This window comes from Tiliqua scincoides, chromosome 2 (genome assembly GCF_035046505.1).
Source record: "Tiliqua scincoides isolate rTilSci1 chromosome 2, rTilSci1.hap2, whole genome shotgun sequence".
Lineage (NCBI taxonomy): Eukaryota > Metazoa > Chordata > Lepidosauria > Squamata > Scincidae > Tiliqua > Tiliqua scincoides.
The window spans coordinates 120,789,039-120,806,627 of record NC_089822.1 but is presented as its reverse complement, the minus strand read 5'-3'; the positions used below and the strand labels follow the sequence as shown (position 1 = coordinate 120,806,627).

The window sequence follows — 17,589 nt, the reverse complement described above, 5'->3', positions numbered from 1 at the left end:
TAAACACACCTAGAGGTGCCTCATTTTAAGATTGGTATATTCCCTAGGGGTGGTTTTCGCTTTCAAGTGCCACGCTTTTTACTGTATGCTTTTTACTGTACGCTTTTACTGACGCTGTTAACAGCAGCTAGATCTATAGCTCTATAGCAGCTCTATAGCTATAAAAACATTATAGCAGGTGATAATGCTTATCTCCCTCACCAGTAATTGCTGCAGCTCAGACTGCTGTTCAAAGCAGAAGCCAGGTCATACATTTTGGTCAGTTAATAACCCTATGCAAGAGTAATCTGATTCACTGCAGTTTGTATGGCTTAGGAAACCATGCTGCTTGCTCCATGGGCATGCATCATTAGGTGATTAATACCCAAAATAATGAAACTCAGGCAAATTGGGGCCTTTCAGGCAGGCACCCAAAACTATCAGAATACAGGAACAATAATTGACTGTTGAGTTAGGACAGGGGTATCCTTCTTGGCAGTTTCAAGACTAAGATTAATTCCATGGTCAAGCAGGGCAGTTGGGGTCAGGGTGCCAAATCATGTCCTACAAGGCAAAAAACAAAGGACAGCTGGAAAACTATAGAGAGAGAACAAATCCTAATTTACATGCAAGATGTGAGTAGGACAGGGAAGGGATACTATCATACAAAATTCTTCACCAACCAAGAGCCTGAGAAGCATCCAGAGGAGGAACTTAATCACCTCTTGGAATAAAAACAGATGAGTAACAAGGACGTCAGTTCCTGGAGCTGATGCAGTGCTGTAGACCTGTGAGGTAAGGACAGAGAACTATGTCTTGGCAATACTTCAGGTTAACTGTAGTATGCCTACTTTCTCAACACCATGTATAGTACTACCACGTAAAACAGCTCCACAGTTTTCTGGAGAAAAGGGGAGTGTGGAGAGAGAAAACTTCCTGATAGTGAAATGTAAGCAACTGCAAAGCAGCACTGGATCTTTTTGTTTTGCATACCTCACATTTGATCAAGTGCTTTTGCATACCTCACATTTGATCAAGTGCTTACTTGGATGGCCTGCTTCTTAGTAGCAGAGCTTCTGTGCCCAACACCTCTATAAGTGACAGAAACTGAGCTGCTGAGCTGTTGCTTAGCATAACACCTCTATGCTGAGAAAGATCCCACTGTTGATTTCTGCTTATGCCACCATTCTAAGCACAAGAACCACCCTATATCTCATTAGATTCCTCCAAAACAGGGGTCTCCAAACTTTTTGGCCAGAGGCCCACATGAAATATCTGGTGCAGTGCTGAGGGCCAGAAAAAAATGTAAATATAAAATTTAAATAAATAAATTAGAGATGGAACTTAGATGAATGAATAAATGAATGAATGGGCTCATTCACTTAGCCTCTCTGGCCCTCAGAACACCCTCCAGATACAATCAGAGCACAGCTCTGGCCATGTTCAGTCAAGTGGGCCAGAGGCTTTTAGGGGACAGGAGGCTGGCTGTGGGCTGGATAGAGACTCGCTGCAGGCCGCATCTGGCCCCCAGGCCGGGGTTTGGAGACCCCTGCTCCAAAAGAACAGAGATGCCTCTTGTATCTCTGCATCTTGTTTAGATGCCTTATAATAGAATTACTTGTTCATATGTGCACCATATGTGGAGTCTCAAGACTACAAAACCAACTTTCTCTATAGCAGAGGAAATGTGGGAGGAATCAACCATGGGAAGAATAGGATACACAGAGAGCCAAACTTTGTGGCCATTAGCTAAACTATATCCCCAAAATTCTACAGACAATGGGCAACACATGAGACCAACTGCTTTTTAAAACATTTAATTCTTGCATTTTCCTTGTGCAGTTATCAGTTTCCCAGCTAATGTGGACCATTTACCCAAGCCAACATCTGCTGTGGACTTTATCACAGGACAGCTGACAGTTTAGCCACTTTGATCTGAATCTTCCTGGGCTAAGCACAGAAGGATCAATGCAGTTGGAGCTAAGAAGCCAGCTTGAGTGTAACAGATTCTTGGAGAGTTGATGCAGAAGGGGCATGCCAATTTTACACCTTAACCCTAGAACAGACATGCCAAAGAGGCAGTAATACTGAAATGGCTAGGAAAACCACATTTTGCCCTGCACAGAAACATAAATCAGTGCCTTGGTCTGGCAGGAGATTCCACCAACTCAACTGAATCAATATTAAAAATTACTGTTCAGAAGCATGAGATGCATGAACCTCAGTGTTCTTGTTCTACCACTTTTCAAAGTTTGTCCAAACATTCAGGTTTAAGAACAAGGCAAATAAAGTTTGTCCTGAGAGGCCACCCATGGTCTGTTAGCAGACTGAGCTATTTTGTACTTGCTTTCAGTCTGTGGAAGATAAAAGTGTGCTTTAAAGGAGTTCTGATGCAAGCCAGTTTTAAACTGGATCTTAACAGCGTGTAAACGTGTCTCTCCAGCGGTAACACAGAACAAACGTGCCCATCCCTCTGTATGGGTGCTCTGTAGTCACTACTGTATCCCAAACATTAGGTCATCTATAGTCGGCACAGGATGACCTCTGTCATGAGGCTGCACACGGTCACAACATAGTATTACAGACCAAGACTACTGCCCTCAGTCACTGACCAATCCACAGGTAGAATATTTGCCCCTACACACCATGGTCACCCTACTTGGTCACAGTGCTATCCCCGAGTCTCACTGCTTGCACTACAGTTTGTGATCTTGAGCCCAAGTTACACGGGCCACCCACAGACCAGAAAGTGACTTCAGATGACCAACATGGAGGAGCCTGAAACTGCAGAGTTACAGTGTGGAGTCCATAACAGGATGTCCATTCTGAGGTAATATCCTATGCTCTGTGGTAGTGAACTTGACAGAAGCAGGCGAGTACTTTGGCATCCTATTGCAGGCAAAGCAGAGGATCTTCCGGAAGGTGTTGCGCATCTCATTGTCCCGAAAGGAGTAGACTATGGCATTAATGAGTGAATTTATTTCAGCCAGTAATAGGAAGTATTTCTCCACTGCGAACACATTGCAGCTTTCACAACCGAGACCATCCAACAAGAGCACCACTTGTGCAGGGGTCCAACAGATAACAAAGGCACCTAAGAATAGAAGAGAATAATCCTTTACATTCCAAGAAGAGTGATATGTCTGGCTCCATAACTTGTACATTTGTTATGTGCAGCACTTTTAGAAAAGTGAAGAGTGCTTGTATGGCAGGAGAAGGGCTGCTGCTAATTTGCACTGCATGAAGCAAGAGATTCATGCCACTTTCCAGGGACTAGACCAGCCATTTTCAACCTTTTTCAGCTCACGGCACACTGGCAAGGCACTAAAATTGTCAAGGCACACTCCCAGTTTTTTACTTATGTTAAATTACTACATTACAATTAATTTTTAATTAATATAATTAATACAATTAAATCATTACTTGACAGAGGGCACAATCCTAACCAGAAGTCCTATTTTGTTCAATGGGGCTTACTCTCAGGAAAGTGAGGTTAGGATTGCAGCCAAAAACTAGGGGGGGCACATTGGGGGGGGGGAGAATGTGCCTGTGGGACTTACTTCTGAGTAGACATGCCTAGGATTGGGCCTTTGGTTGCACTCTTTTTTTCTCAAATACATGAACAGGCAATTGGCACTTCTCTCTCCTCCTCTCCTCCACCCCACCACCTCTCACAGGCACATTCCCCCCTCACCTCATAAATGCAGTTAGCACCTCTCCTCCTTTCCCTCCCCTCACTGGTCCGCACCTTCCAAAGGTCCAGAATCACTTGCCTCACATTCCCCCCCAATTGCCTGCTCTTGTATTTCAGAAAAAAGTGTGACCAAGAGCCCAATCCTAAGCATGTCTACTCAGAAGTAAGTCCCACAGGCACATTCCCCCAATGTCTACTCAAAAGTAAGTCCCATTATAGTCAATGGGGTTTACTCCCAGGAAAGTGGGGCTAGGAGAGAAACTTGAGAGCCCAGCCCAGGCATGTCTACTCAGAAGTAAGTCCCATTATAGTCAATGGGGCTTACTCCCAGGAAAGTGTGGATAGGATTGTGGCCCAATACCCCTCCTCTGAAAGGCAAAGGCAAGGCAGGGAGGGTTGCTTTGGGGAGCTGCAGGCAACTGTGGCAAGGAGAAGGGACTTTTGTGAACCCTCAGCCAGCCCATTCTTAGGCTGGTAGCCTCAGCAGACTTGATGGCTTCCTACCTGCTTGTCTGCCCCGGCTCCCTCATTCTCTCACTCCTCCAGGCTTTTGTGGTTGCCCAATTAGCACGCAGGGCAGACAAGGGATTTAATACCCAAATCCTAGGCGTGTCTACTCAGAAGTAAGCCCCATAATAGTCAGTTCAGTTCATTTTTATTACAGTCACGGACCAGCATAAAAACAACAATACATTCATAGTATACAACTGAACATACATACAACCTATCACAGCATCCTAACATAGGCTCTTGACAACACAATATACTAAAAATTAATAGATCTAAGACTAAGTTTGGTCTAGTTATTGTGGATTGAACGGAGTACAGTAACTGAGGAAGGTACTTCTGAAAGTCTTCTAGTCCATATTGAAAAAAACCTTATTCAGAATATAAGTACTCCTCTATGAGCAACATGGAAGGCCATAATCCACTCTCTTCCTCCTGATGCTAATTGCAGCAGCTAAAAATTTAACCACCCTCTGCGTTACCTCTGGATTTGCATCTGATAGAAGAGAATGACTATAATCTTGACCTGGGCATTTGGTGAGCTCTTCTAACAGTGGGGAGATAAGGGATGACCATATATCCTTATAAAAAACGTAATCCAACAAAACATGACTGGTGGTTTCTGGTTGGTTTGCTCCACAAGGACACAGTCGCTCTAAAAATGGGACCTTCCAAAAGCAACCTTCCACTACAGCTGAGGGCAAACTATCACACTGCCCCAATGTAAACACCCTTCTGTGGCTTGGGATTTCCAACTGGAAAAGATAGGGAGCTGGGGCAGCTATATATCTGAGCTCCTCCTTGATACAAAACTTTCTGACATTACTAAAGTCTTCCTGGCGCTCTATGTCAAAGATCCACTGCTTGATCCTAACTGCCGCCTGAGCCAGTCCCATGTCAAACAAAGATGGTATGGAAAATCCCAGAGAGGACAGTTTTCATTCCAGCCCTTTAATCCACCTGGATTTATACTCATCTTGGAGGATTAGGGGAGCAATCCCTAATGGGTATAGGTGCAGTCTTACCCAGTAAGAGCAAATGGCTATCCAGACATGGGCCTCTATATCAGGCCTGATTCCAGACATAAAAAAGTGTTTGAGACAGTACTGGATACACTAAAGGTGGCCCTAATAAAAGTAGACGGAACACACTCCATTATTGTGATGTTGGAAATGGGTCCCAACTGCACTTCATACAATAACTGGGCCATCACCTTTGCCTCAAACAATTTAAGGGCTGCTGGCAGATACTGGGCTCCTTCACATAAACTGGAAAACAACAGAAGAGGTTTGCTGACCACTTAATGCTACATATTCTCCATGCACTTTCCTAGAACCATTTGTATGGAATACCACCCCCAAATATTTAAAGTGGGACATCTGCTCTATTTTATGGCCATCGATCTTCCAGCCCCGATTTTTGGGTTTCCTGGAGAATGCCAAGATCTTAGTTTTACTATAATTTATCACCAGTTGATTTTCTTTGCAATACACACATTCATAGAGTTCAGAGCTCTTTTAAGGCCAATAGGTGTTCTAGAAAGAATAACTGCATCGTCTGCATAACGTAAGATGGCAATAGGCCTCCCAGCTAATTTAGGGGGATGGAAGTTGGGATTTTGTAGATGGTCAACCATCGAATTAATTTAGAAAATAAAAAGAAGCACGACCAGAATACAACCCTGCTTCACCCCCTTTTGAGTTGGTGACACTCTAGTGAGGTGACTGTGCAGACTGCATTTCACTTTTAGCGCAGTATATCTGTACAAGGACTGTACAAGAAAGAGCAGGTGCCGATCAATATTAGTAGCCTTCAACTTCTCCCATAGTTTAGTTCTTGAGATGGAGTCAAAAGCAGCCTTTAGATCTATAAAGGCCGCATAGAGGGAGATCATTCTAGAGGACATATATTTCTCTACTAAATGTTGAAGAACCATGCACTGGTCGATTGTTGATCGACCCTCCCTGAAATCTGCCTGCTCCTCTGCTATTATGTTATGTTGATTTAACCAATCCTTGAACTTCTCCTGCAAATGCTTCGCATACAATTTGCTGATAATACTGAGTAAACTTATAGGCCTAAAATTGGAGGGGTCATTTTTCTTCCCCTTTTTGAAAATAGGGACAATAATTGCCATCTTCCAGTCTGTTGGTATGTGACCGGTTTTTATCAATGTAAGAAAACAGCGAAGCCAGTACTGGTGCCCATATTAGACAACAGGGCTTACTTCGAGGTAAATGAGGATCAGGTTGCAGCCTTCCTCTTGCTCAGCAGCAGGAGATGCAAAGCAGCTGCGGCAGCTCCTTTTTCACTGCTGCGTGAGGGTCAAAGCAGCCGCTTCTCCCGTCCGCAGCTGCTGCCTATGTCCTCTGGCCCCACAGCACACCTAGATTCTGGAAGCCAGGAAGGACAGCAGCAGAAAGAAGATTCAGACACAACAATGAATAAATGCAGCTGCCCAGTGGTGTACCCTGGGAGGGTCCATGGGTGCAAGTGACCTGGGGGGCACCAACACCACTCCAGCTGTGCCACCCTGAGGGCTGCTTGTGCCTGCTGCCTGCCCCTGGAGGCAGTCTCAGGGCCAGAGAGGCCACATGCCGCCTTGCCGGCCCTTAGAAGGCCCCCTAATGCCTCTGGAGGACCTTTAAAGATCAAATTTAAACTGAAGATTTGAAGAAGTGACATTTGAAGGTCCTCCTGAGATCTTAGAAGGGGGCAGCACCTCCCCACATGCCCCTAGGTACCACAGTGGCCAGGACGGTCACTGTAGCTACCTTCTAGAGTAAGCTGGCTCATATGACAAAACTCTTTTCCCTCTTTTAGAGCAGATTTGCAGCATTTTTAACACATTAAATTAACATTTGGCCCCAGGTCACAATCTGAAAGCACCTGATGCAGCAGCCAGACTGAAAGTATAAGCAGGTGTGGGGTTGAGTCGTAAGAGGATGGGAGACTGCCTGTAGCCCTAGATATACTTTCCTGAATGTCATGATGAAAAGTGGGAAATAAAAATGTACAAGAGGTACTTAAGACTATCAGATATGAGAGAATTAGTAGCAAAATTCCTGATACGGGTATCTGTCAGAGGCATTGCAAATTCAGAAACAGTCAAGCAAACCCTACAGGAGGAGAAATTGTAGAGAATTTTTTGTACTGGCTCATACTTTCTGCAAATTAACAGAAAATAGAGTGTATATTGCAACTTCATGTGCATTGAATTTAGATCATCATCTGGCATTTACTGCATAACCTATTCCGGATCTCTGCATTTTAACTTGTTAAAAACAGAAAGGACATAACCCTTGTGGGTGTGAAAATGCATTCTGAAACTTCATGCAGTTACTGAAAACTATGTTGGTGGTCTGGAGGTAGAGCTTCTACATCCTGTCCCCCCCTCCCTCATTTAATCGATTTGCTGGTCTATTTTTTGTTTTCTGCATTTTCTGTGTCAGTGATTTTCAACCTTTTTCCATCTCATGGCACACTGACAAGGCACTAAAATGGTCAAGGCACACCACCAGGTTTTTGACAATTGACAAGGCACACCATGCTGCCAGTGGGGGGGTCACATCTCCTATTGGCCCTATTAATAAATGACCTTCCCCCAAATTCCTGTGGCACACCTGTGGACCACTTGTGGCACACTAGTGTGCCACAGCACAGTGGTTGAAAATGTCCGTTCTGTGTATTGGCAATTTGTATCTTCATCAAAAATTCTCAACTGTTGTAAGACATTTTAGGAGCCAATCTTGACAGAAAAATGGCAATACAATAGCAACAAATCTAATTTAATCAAAGTTCCAACTCAGGACATTACAAAAGAACCCCCAAACCAGAATAAACCTGTTTATTGTTGTAACATTGTTAGACTGGGGATGCTTTTTCAGACTGAAGGGTGGTATACAAGCTTAAAATAAAACGCTCTAAGGGCTCTCATCAAGTTCCTCAGATGACCATAATTTGGGACACAGACAGACCTTTTTAAGACTGGAGGCCCACACTTTGTGTGGGTGGAATACCCCTTCCTTTCCATGCTCTTTTCTTGCTGAAAATTCCCCTAGCTGCTATCTGTAGTAAATTGAGGAATGATTTAGTACAGGGGGATCAAACGTAAGGCCGTAGGCCAAATGCAGCCCCCAGAATTAATTTTTCTGCCCACTATTATAATTGGGCTCTCTCATATCTTGAAGATATGAACAAGATTTGAGCATTTTGTCTTTTGTCATTTGCAGCTAATGAGTTTCTATGTGAGAAGGAAGTGCTCATTTCTGGCCATCATCTGCTTAATGATGTCACTTCCTGCCCTCAGTAGGCACCATGAATGCTAACTTTGGCCCTCTGTATGAAACGAGTTTGACACCCCCAATTTAGTACTTCCTCATGTTCTGAACCAGACCTAGGCCCTAACACCTCCTGCCACTGTATTGCTCCTAACCAAAAAGGCAAAGGTGACTTCATGTTTATGTCATCCCTGGGACACAGAGCTTCATGGAGTTTGTTTGTTTTTTTGTCCCACTGCTTCAGTGATTTTCAACCAGTGTGACACAGCACATTGGTGTGCCAAGAATGGTTTGGAGGTGTGCCGCAGGAGTTTGGGTCATTTATCAGTAGAGCCATCAGGGAAGGTGAGCCCCCGGCCAGCAGTGCAGTGAACCTTGACAATTTTAGCACCTTGTCTGTGTGCTGTGAGATGAAAAAGGTTGAAAATTGATTCTCTAGCCACATCCTTCCCATATAGGACTGTGATATGTATGATGGTTCCAGCTACACTCAGCAACAACCAAACCCCACCACATTTTAAGAGCTCATGAAATGGTCTGAACCAAATATGAAAACTACATTGTTCATTACCAGTATGCTACACATATACCCCCCTCAATTGTAATGTGGCTATGTAAATGTCATACAGACCAAAATACTCCTTACGCAAAAGACAACTGGGTGGACTGGGGAATCATTTTCCCTACAAACATTTGTGTATTGCTATTGTGGAAACTGCATTTTCCAGCACGGAAATGTTTGATAAAGACGCCTTGATGCTAGCCTGAAACATCAAAATAGCAACTGCAGTCTTAGCATACACAATCATTTACTAAAAGCCCTCAAAACAAAACATTTGCAAAACTCCAAATGGAACCTTCTGCATGAAGGGTGGTCTTGTACTATTCCATTCCAAGAGGCACTTCAGTTCATGGCCAATCCTGATCTCAGGATGATTTTGAAACAATGGCCAAAATGTGAATGTGCCAGTAGACAACCTACTGTCCAAATCAGGGCAATACCTTCATTGGGGACAACTGAAAAGCACAAAAGCATCACTGCTAGCTTTTGAGTCCTACATAACTCCCGTATCAAGCTAGGTTATAAGCAAAAGACAACGGGGAAGAGCAGTCTGAAAAATCTAACTACAAAGATGATTTGCTATATTAATATCCCACTCTTTTTCCCAAAGTTAAAGGCAACATACATTGTTCTCTCCTCCCCCCTCCCCCCAACAACCCTGTGAGTTAGGGCCAAGAGATAGTGACTGACCCAAAGTCACTGAATGACTTTCTTGGTGAGTATGGAACTGAACCCCAGTGTCCCAAATCTCAGTCTCAGTCTCTACTCCCTTGTTCCTTAGCAGTTATTGTTATTAACAATATTTGTATACTGCTTTTCAGCAAAAAAGTTCAAAGCGGTTTGCAGACAAAATCAAATTATTAAATGGCTCCCTGTCCCAAAAGGGCTCACTAAAAAGATGCAGAAGAGACATCAGCAAACAGCCACTAGAAAAGACATTGTGCTGGGGTAAAAAGGGACAGCTGCAAGTCTGTGCTGGTTTTCACTGATTGCTCCAAGCCCTAACAGTTCCTCAGTTGGCCTCTTCAGAGGATACTGTGCTATCAGTCAGCTCTGCATACACCTTTTCTGCCAGGGGACATCTGCTAAGCACCTTGCTTTCACATTTTTTTTTATGTGAAAAGCCTGCCCCTGGAGTAAGTTTTTGTCAAGAACAAATGCAACTTGGTCTACACTTGCACTAAGCACCTTTGGCAGAGGTGCCTAGTGAAGGGCTTTGCCCCAGGGATCTCAGCAACCTAGTGACAGCATTGCCTCCTTTCTTAGCCTCTTCTGGATGAGAATCTTGTCCCTTCCCCCCCAACACACACACACACACACCCCTCCCACAAACACAAATACATGCATTTGTAAAACACAAGCTCCCTGGCAATTATCCCATTCTGCCTAAGTCTAGGTTAGTTTGTTGGTCCCACCCAGTTCTCAGCTGGAGTTCACTACCAAGCAATTGAGAAAAACCAACACCCATCCACTCCACTCTTTTGAAGCCTCCCCTACTTTCTCAACATCCCTCCAGTATCCACAGGAGGAAAGTCATGTGTTATGTTATCAAGCTGTCAGTGCACCTAGCTGAACATTTCCGATGCTCAGTGCACAGGAGCCCAGACATCTGGTCTTGAGTTTTTCTGAAATACTGGTCATGCGGGGAGAATACAGCTGTTACAGAGAGCAGGTATACGCATGCTGGAATCAGGAACATGTAAGCCCCATTCATCAGCATATGGATTATAAGTCATGCTACAGTTAGGCACCAAACCTATTCACTTTGTTCCTATAAGACCCGTAAGGTCAGCCCACATACAGGGCAAATGAAGAGTGCGACAACAAGCACAATCCTGATCACCACACTGTAGTCTGGAGACTGAACACATCTCTGAATTGAGCTCTCTGCTCCACCCTCCTCATAGTTCCTTTCAAGCACTTACCTTTCTGACCAAATCACTAGTTCCATACACTGGTTATTGTCGTTAGTAGGACTGGAATGAATAAATGATTAATTCATTTAGTACTTTCAAAAATTGATCAGAGTAGCAGTGACGTGCCCTTGACCAAGCAGACCTTCAAAAGCGATTTTCATTGCAAGCATATGCTGCTCTCGTTTTATGTGGATTCCCCTCCTATATCACGGCCTGTGCTTCTTTCAATGTAGGTTGGGCCCCCATGGGTTGATCAGACGGCAAATGGTGGTAGCTGCTGCACAGTGCCAATGATAGCAGCAGTACTCCTTTCAGCACCAGCAAGCCTGGAGGTGCCATTTAATTTCCAGATGATGCCTTCGCCTCCAACATTAGGAAGGATTTAGAGTGCCCAGTAGCAAGGTTCCCTCTAATTTCTCTCTGGAATGTATGGAGTGCTACAGTGGCTAACACCAACTGGAGCACTCAGCATGCCCCAGCTCTGGAGCAACAAGGGGAAAAACTGCACAGGGCTTTGATTATAGCTGTGGGTCTTTGTTGTTGCCCCCTCCCTTGGGCCCCCAAATTTGCATGTGGATGTCACATGCCAGAGCCAGCCTGAATAGACAAGAAGGGGCATAAAGACAACATTCCAGTAATTCTCACTGGGTTTGATATTATTTTGCATGAAACGTATTTAAAACAGATCCAAGTCTCTGAATTGGTTACTGCACCACATTTGATTTTTTTAAGTCGCATCTGAACTAAAAAGTGACTGAGAAATCCAAATGGGAACCAAACCTAATTTTTTGTGTGTCTTCCCCTCCAAGCCTAAACCAGTAATTCTTATCAAACCCCCAGCTGGAAATGAAGCTAAAACGTGTGTTAACTGCATTTCTTGTTTCCCCCATAGTCAATATTTAAATTGCTAATTCCTGGATTTGTGTGTGCCTTTGCTCATAAAGCAAAAACTTGCAGAACTTGCAGGCTGTAGCCCTGATATACAATAATGGTTCAAAATAATAAAGAGAAAAGTAGCAAAATCAATTGTGACCTAAATTTGATATTCTGAAAGGATAAATGTGTCTAATTTTGCAGTTGGTCTATTAAAGCTCACAGGAATGTTGTAAAAATGCATATTTCCTGTGTTGTAGCAATACTACTACTATCCAGTATTCCATTTGAGGAATGAAGTTCTGTTCTTCTCCCCCCCCCCCCACGGTCTAGTCATACATTCCTCACATCAATATCTGATCATACCAAGACCTCAGGGAGCACCCTGTCAAGCGTCCACACGTGCCAATGCCAAGCCAAGATATTTCATCATTGCTGGAGGCGAACCGATTGCGCCCTCCTGTCTCTCACCAAGTCCTCGGAGAATCAAATCTTGGCAGACTTATCCAGAGCAACCTTGTCTGGATATGGCTCAGTTCCACACTGTCTCAACTGAAGGAGAGCCGTCTCCTGCTGCTTTCCTCAGGAAAGGCAACATGTTCTCCACAGCAGTCAAAGCTCAGCTAGACTGTGGTAAATCATAACAGCTGGCTCTTCCCATTCATTTCAGCTTGCCTTTGGATTTAGATGCACTACTTCAAAAGTCTCCAGCACCATACATGCTTCCAAGCAACCTTAGATGGTTTGAAAGGACCAGAGACTACTGACAGACCACATAAGAGCAGTCCTGGATCAGGCCAAAGGCCCATCTAGTACAGCTTTCTGTATCTCACGGTGGCCCACCAGATACCTCAGGGGGCAAAGAGGCAACAAGATACCTGCTTCCTGTTGCCACTCCCTTGCATATGGCATTTTGAGATAGCCTATTTCTAAAACCAGGAGGTTGCACATACCCATCATAGCTTGTAACCATGATTGACTTCTGTCCAATCTCCTTTTAAAGGCATCTAGGCCAGAACCATCACCACATCCTATGGTAAGGAGTTCCATAGGCTAGTTACATGCTGGGTAAAGAATTTTTGTCTGTTCTAACTCTCCTGACCCTCAATTTTAGTGAATATCCCCTGGTTCTGGTGTTGTGCGAGAAGGAAAAGAACATCCCTCTAGTCACGCTTTTTGGCTGAAAACCAGAAGTTCCCTTCCAGGACCTCCAGAGGCTTTTCCAAGAGCTGTTAAGGCCGGACTCAGTCTCTATGGGTCTCAGAAGAGTCTGTGGAGGTGGTCCGGAACACAGCTCTTGTTGCCTCTGGAGGCTTCAGTCTGGCCCAAATCTTGCTCAACATGGGTCCAGAGGACCCTGTCTCAAGGGGGCTTGCTATTGAGACAAGAGGATGAGGAGGAAATGGAGGACAGAGTAAACAGGGAGGGAATAGGCAAATGTTAACATACATATGAGTTTGGGGTCCAGAGGACCCTCACTGAGCAAGATTTGGCCCAAGCTGAAGGCTCCAGAGACAACAAGAGCTGTGCTCTGGTCACCAGAGGACCCGCGTTGAACCAAATCTGCGGATATAAAATCTGCGGATAAGTAGGCTCAACCTGCAACTCCCTCTCTTATGCTTGGAACTGCTTTCCAAAACCTCTGCATGCCATCTCCTCTCTTACTTCCTTCAAGCCCACCTTTTCTGTGAGGGCTTCAGCACAACCCCTTCATCCTCAAACTCATATGTATGTTACAATTGCCTATTCCTTCTCTATTTACTCTGCCTCCATTTCCTCCCCATCCTCTTGTCTCATAGCAAGCCCCCTTGAGGAAGTGTCCTTTGCTCTCCTTCTTTGAACAGTGTCATGTACACAAGTGGCAAAATAATTTTAGAGGTAGGCAAACTGCCAACTAAGAGAACAAATACTGGGGAAAGAGAGAAGAAATGCAGATAGAGTACAATCTGTATAGGCCAGGGCCAGTAACTATCCCATGAGGGTAACAACAAATACAAAGAAAAAAGGGATGAGAAAAAGTCTAGATTGGTCAGCCCAAAGCTGCTCTAGGAACAACACAGAGAAACTCAAGACAGGAATCATGTACAATTTTTGCAATCAGGCCTGAAGATATCTGCTCAGTTGGTTGCCTCCAGTCAGATGGTCAAGGAAACACTACAAAAGTTTGTACTTTGGTTCACAGATGAGCTAACATGGCTCACAGACTAAGAAAAAACCTATGTGAGCCAGGAACATTTGTGGCTTTATTTGCAAGGGTGCTGAACATCCTTTCACAACCACAGTTATGAACATTTATAACCTCTGAATATAGACTTAAAATAGACAGAATGGAAAAGATTGATCAGATCAGAGGCTGCCAACTTCTGTATTCTTGGGTCTACAATACACTTCCACAATTCTCTGTCTTGGAGAGTATTTTGCTAGGAACCCTAACTCCTTTAAGTAGTCAGACTCTATAATAAATCAGCACCACCTAGCAGCAAGGACATCAAAGTTAATGAGTACATACATTCAGGAATAGTTCAGAGCATTACATGTAAAACCCAACCAAAAATGCAACATTAAAGTGTGGAATCTCTCTCCCTTACACATGTAATTGTTGAAACTATTTGCTTGTTAGGAGCAAGATTGTGGGTCAAATGAAGTTGCTTTTGTGAAATGAATCTCAGGAAACTGCTAAACCGCTTTTCAGCCAACAGTACAAGTACCATTAGTGGTGCATCACAGTATGGCAGCTGGTACTTGGCCTTGCAGATTACATTTTGCGTGCAGAGTGCTGCTACAGCCACAGGGATCAGACTGGCCCAATCATATTAAAAGTGGAGACAGACAAGAAGGCACAGAAGTGCAGCTGTGCAGTAGCCCAAATCTGGTCCTTCAAAAGGAGTACAAGGTTGAGAAAGGAGGGTGGAGAGCTGAGAAGAGGCCAGGAGGGCAGCAACAACTGGAGGTCTCTTCTTTGCTTTGGGAACAACTATATGTGTAGACACCATATAGTCTACAGAGCAGTAGTCACCTGAGACTGCGATACTCAGTAAAAAAAAAAAAAAAGGTTAAAAGTTCAACTTTAGGGGAGTAAGAGAGCTTCATGTACATTATATTGGAGTAGACCTACAATATAGAGCAGCACCATCACTATTTTGAAAAGGTCATCCCACATGGCTGGATGTGAATTGGGACTTATCAGTTCCTAGCTTATGTATGGGCTATCAGCAGGTCACACCTGGGGAAGAACCACAAACAGCAGTCTAATGCATTACATGCAGAGACTGTAATCAACAGGCAAAGCTAAGGCAAAGCTAATCACCTTTGAGAATTTACTGTCAATGAAGCTGCCATTTTGAGCAGTCATCAACTACATTTTGCCCACTAACAGTGTGGAGATAGCAGTAATTATTTTTTTAAAAAGGAATGGGAATATCTATCTCAAAAAGCTATCTGATGGAAAACTGTGGAAACGTTGCTATAAATACTTACTGAGAATAATTATGACTGTCTTGATGAGGTTGATCATTGTCTCCTTATAGCGTGGGTGGAAGTTTGTGTGTTTGGACATCCACACCATCTTTCTCTTGACATAGATGAAGATGTGAGTGTAGACAACCACCATGACGAGGAAAATGAAAAGATTAGAGAGGGCCCAGAAGGTCAAGTAGCTGCGGCTATAGAGGGGAGCCATTTTGGAGCACGTGTCCAAGCTACACAGACAGTGCCAGCCATACGAGGGGATGAGGCCCAGCAATAGGGCTGTGACCCAAATGCAGCAGATGAGGATTGTCACGCGCTGATTGGACATTGTGCTGTGGAGCTGCATGGTAAAAACTGTCAGGTGTCGCTCCACTGCAATGGCCAAGAGATTGACCACCGAAGCTGTCAAGCTGGTGTCCAAGAGGCTTTGCCTAATAAACCAAGTCCTCAGAGAGAGCTGGGCTGTCCTGGGCCCCGTGTGGAACATCAGGAACATGTACGCAATGCCAGCAAAGAGATCAGCAGCTGCCAGATTCCCCAGCAGGTAATAGATAGGGTAGTGGAAGCGTTTGTTGATAACAATGGCCGTGATAACCAGCAAGTTGGTGAGAAGCACAATGATGCTGACTGTCAGGCCAAGAGCTACCACCAAGATATCCTTGCACCGCCATTCATGGAATAGTTCCTTCCCACTCCGGTTGTAGAAGAATTCGATTGTCTCATTGAAATAGCACTGGGTCATCTTTTCAAACAATTGGTCCCTGGGAAGGAGAAAAAACAGGAAATAAATTCAAGTCTTCTGTTTAGCCTACTGTTAAACTTTACAGAGAGGACAGGAAGATCAGACTAGCTGGCACAACCTTTCCTGTTCATATCAGGCACAGGTTGCAACCCAACTTCTTAAGCTCAAGATCCAAAACAATTCCAACCACTAACACACTGATGCAACAGTCTGCTGCAGTATCAAAGATCACATAACACTGACATCATTGACATCACCCTTCTCTACCAGAACTCACAAGGTAAGAAATTCCCATTTTCTCGACCTTACTGTTAAGTCCGCCAGTGAAATACCCAAGTGCCCCCCTCCCAGTTAGGAAGAAACAGACAGCATCCTAACAGATGAAACTGTAGAGGGTTGAGAAGCAGGGTATGCAGGAAAGCAGAATGAAGTTTCTTTTCATCAGGGCAAGGGTACTTTTTACATCCAGGCAGGAATCTGCCAACATGACTTCCAATATATACAAGAGCAGCAATCTCCTCTGACCTGGAATATACCTTTATCACACTAGCCCAGTGGTTCCCAAACTTTTATCACCGGGACCCACTTTTTTAAAAAGACACTTTAATGGTACCCACCTAGGATTACAAGACTTTTAAAAAAGGAGATCTAGAAAGAAATATTTATTTATATAACCAGAAAATAATAACCAGAAAAGAGACTTTCAAATATTTATCTCACTATATTTACACATTCTTGCAAACTGCAGGAGCTGAGCTCTTTGCAGCATAATTGGCAGATACAGCATCTGATTTTTGAATACCCTCAGGGCTTGCGGCAATTAGTTATCTGATTTTTCCCATCACCTTCTGGCAACCCACCAAAAATAAGGTTCTGACCCACAGTTTGGGAACCTCTGCACTAGCCTACAAAATAGCAGCCTCATACATTGCTTATAGTGCATGTCTATTTTTCTTCTACCACCCCTTCAAGTTTCATTCTGAGATTAAAAAAAATTAAGAATAACTGCAAATGTGCCAGAGGCATGACCATCTTAGGTCTGAGCACGCTCCACTAACGGAACTCAATGAGCATCAAAGACTTGAGTCTTTGACAGAAGCCACATGAACCTCCTGTATTTGGTTTTTGATGGACACCTGTTTAGTACCAAAGACACAGACAACACACAGGAAGAATGTGGTCATCTCAGGCAGCAGTCTCTGCTTCTATTTCAAACACAACAGCCTAGTGAATGAAATGCACAGTCACATTTGAGAATAAAGCCCATATGGTATCCCAGCTCAGCTTCCGCTCCACACCCTGAAAATGGACCACAAAGCCAACTGTTCTTGTTTTGGCTACACAAATGTATACCTTCGCCTCAGCAAACTCCCAGTTCAAGACCTTTGCAATTATATTTAGAGTGAAACAAAAAGGAACACATTTGAGCAAAAGTGCATTAATAACCAATTTATGTATATTTCTGTGAATCAGATTTTAAAGGAAGGGGTTATCTAGTACAACTACCCCTCAGCTTCTTTTTAACTTATAGATACAGAAACATTTTCACTCTTAGAAGAGGCCAACTG

At 43.9% G+C, this 17,589-nt stretch overlaps 1 protein-coding gene across 1 annotated transcript; it reads right to left on the bottom strand.

The window, feature by feature from the left end:
• Positions 1-2,771: 2,771 nt before the first annotated feature.
• LPAR2 (lysophosphatidic acid receptor 2) lies at positions 2,772-16,048 on the bottom strand. The gene is made up of 2 exons (XM_066617135.1): positions 15,289-16,048; positions 2,772-3,073 (listed from the first exon to the last, which is right to left on the bottom strand). Exons 1-2 carry the CDS (start codon positions 16,019-16,021, stop codon positions 2,772-2,774), a joined length of 1,035 nt encoding a protein of 344 aa, XP_066473232.1. The 5' UTR covers positions 16,022-16,048.
• Between the last annotated feature and the right edge of the window lie 1,541 nt (positions 16,049-17,589).

What these genes read in the sequence shown, in the direction of transcription:
- LPAR2 (XM_066617135.1), bottom strand. Translation starts at nt 16,021, where the DNA reads ATGACCCAGTGCTATTTCAATGAGACAATCGAATTCTTCTACAACCGG. An exon ending in GACAGTCATAATTATTCTCA is followed by an intron (nt 3,074 to 15,288) that starts GTAAGTATTTAT and finishes TTCTATTCTTAG; the next exon opens with GTGCCTTTGTTATCTGTTGG.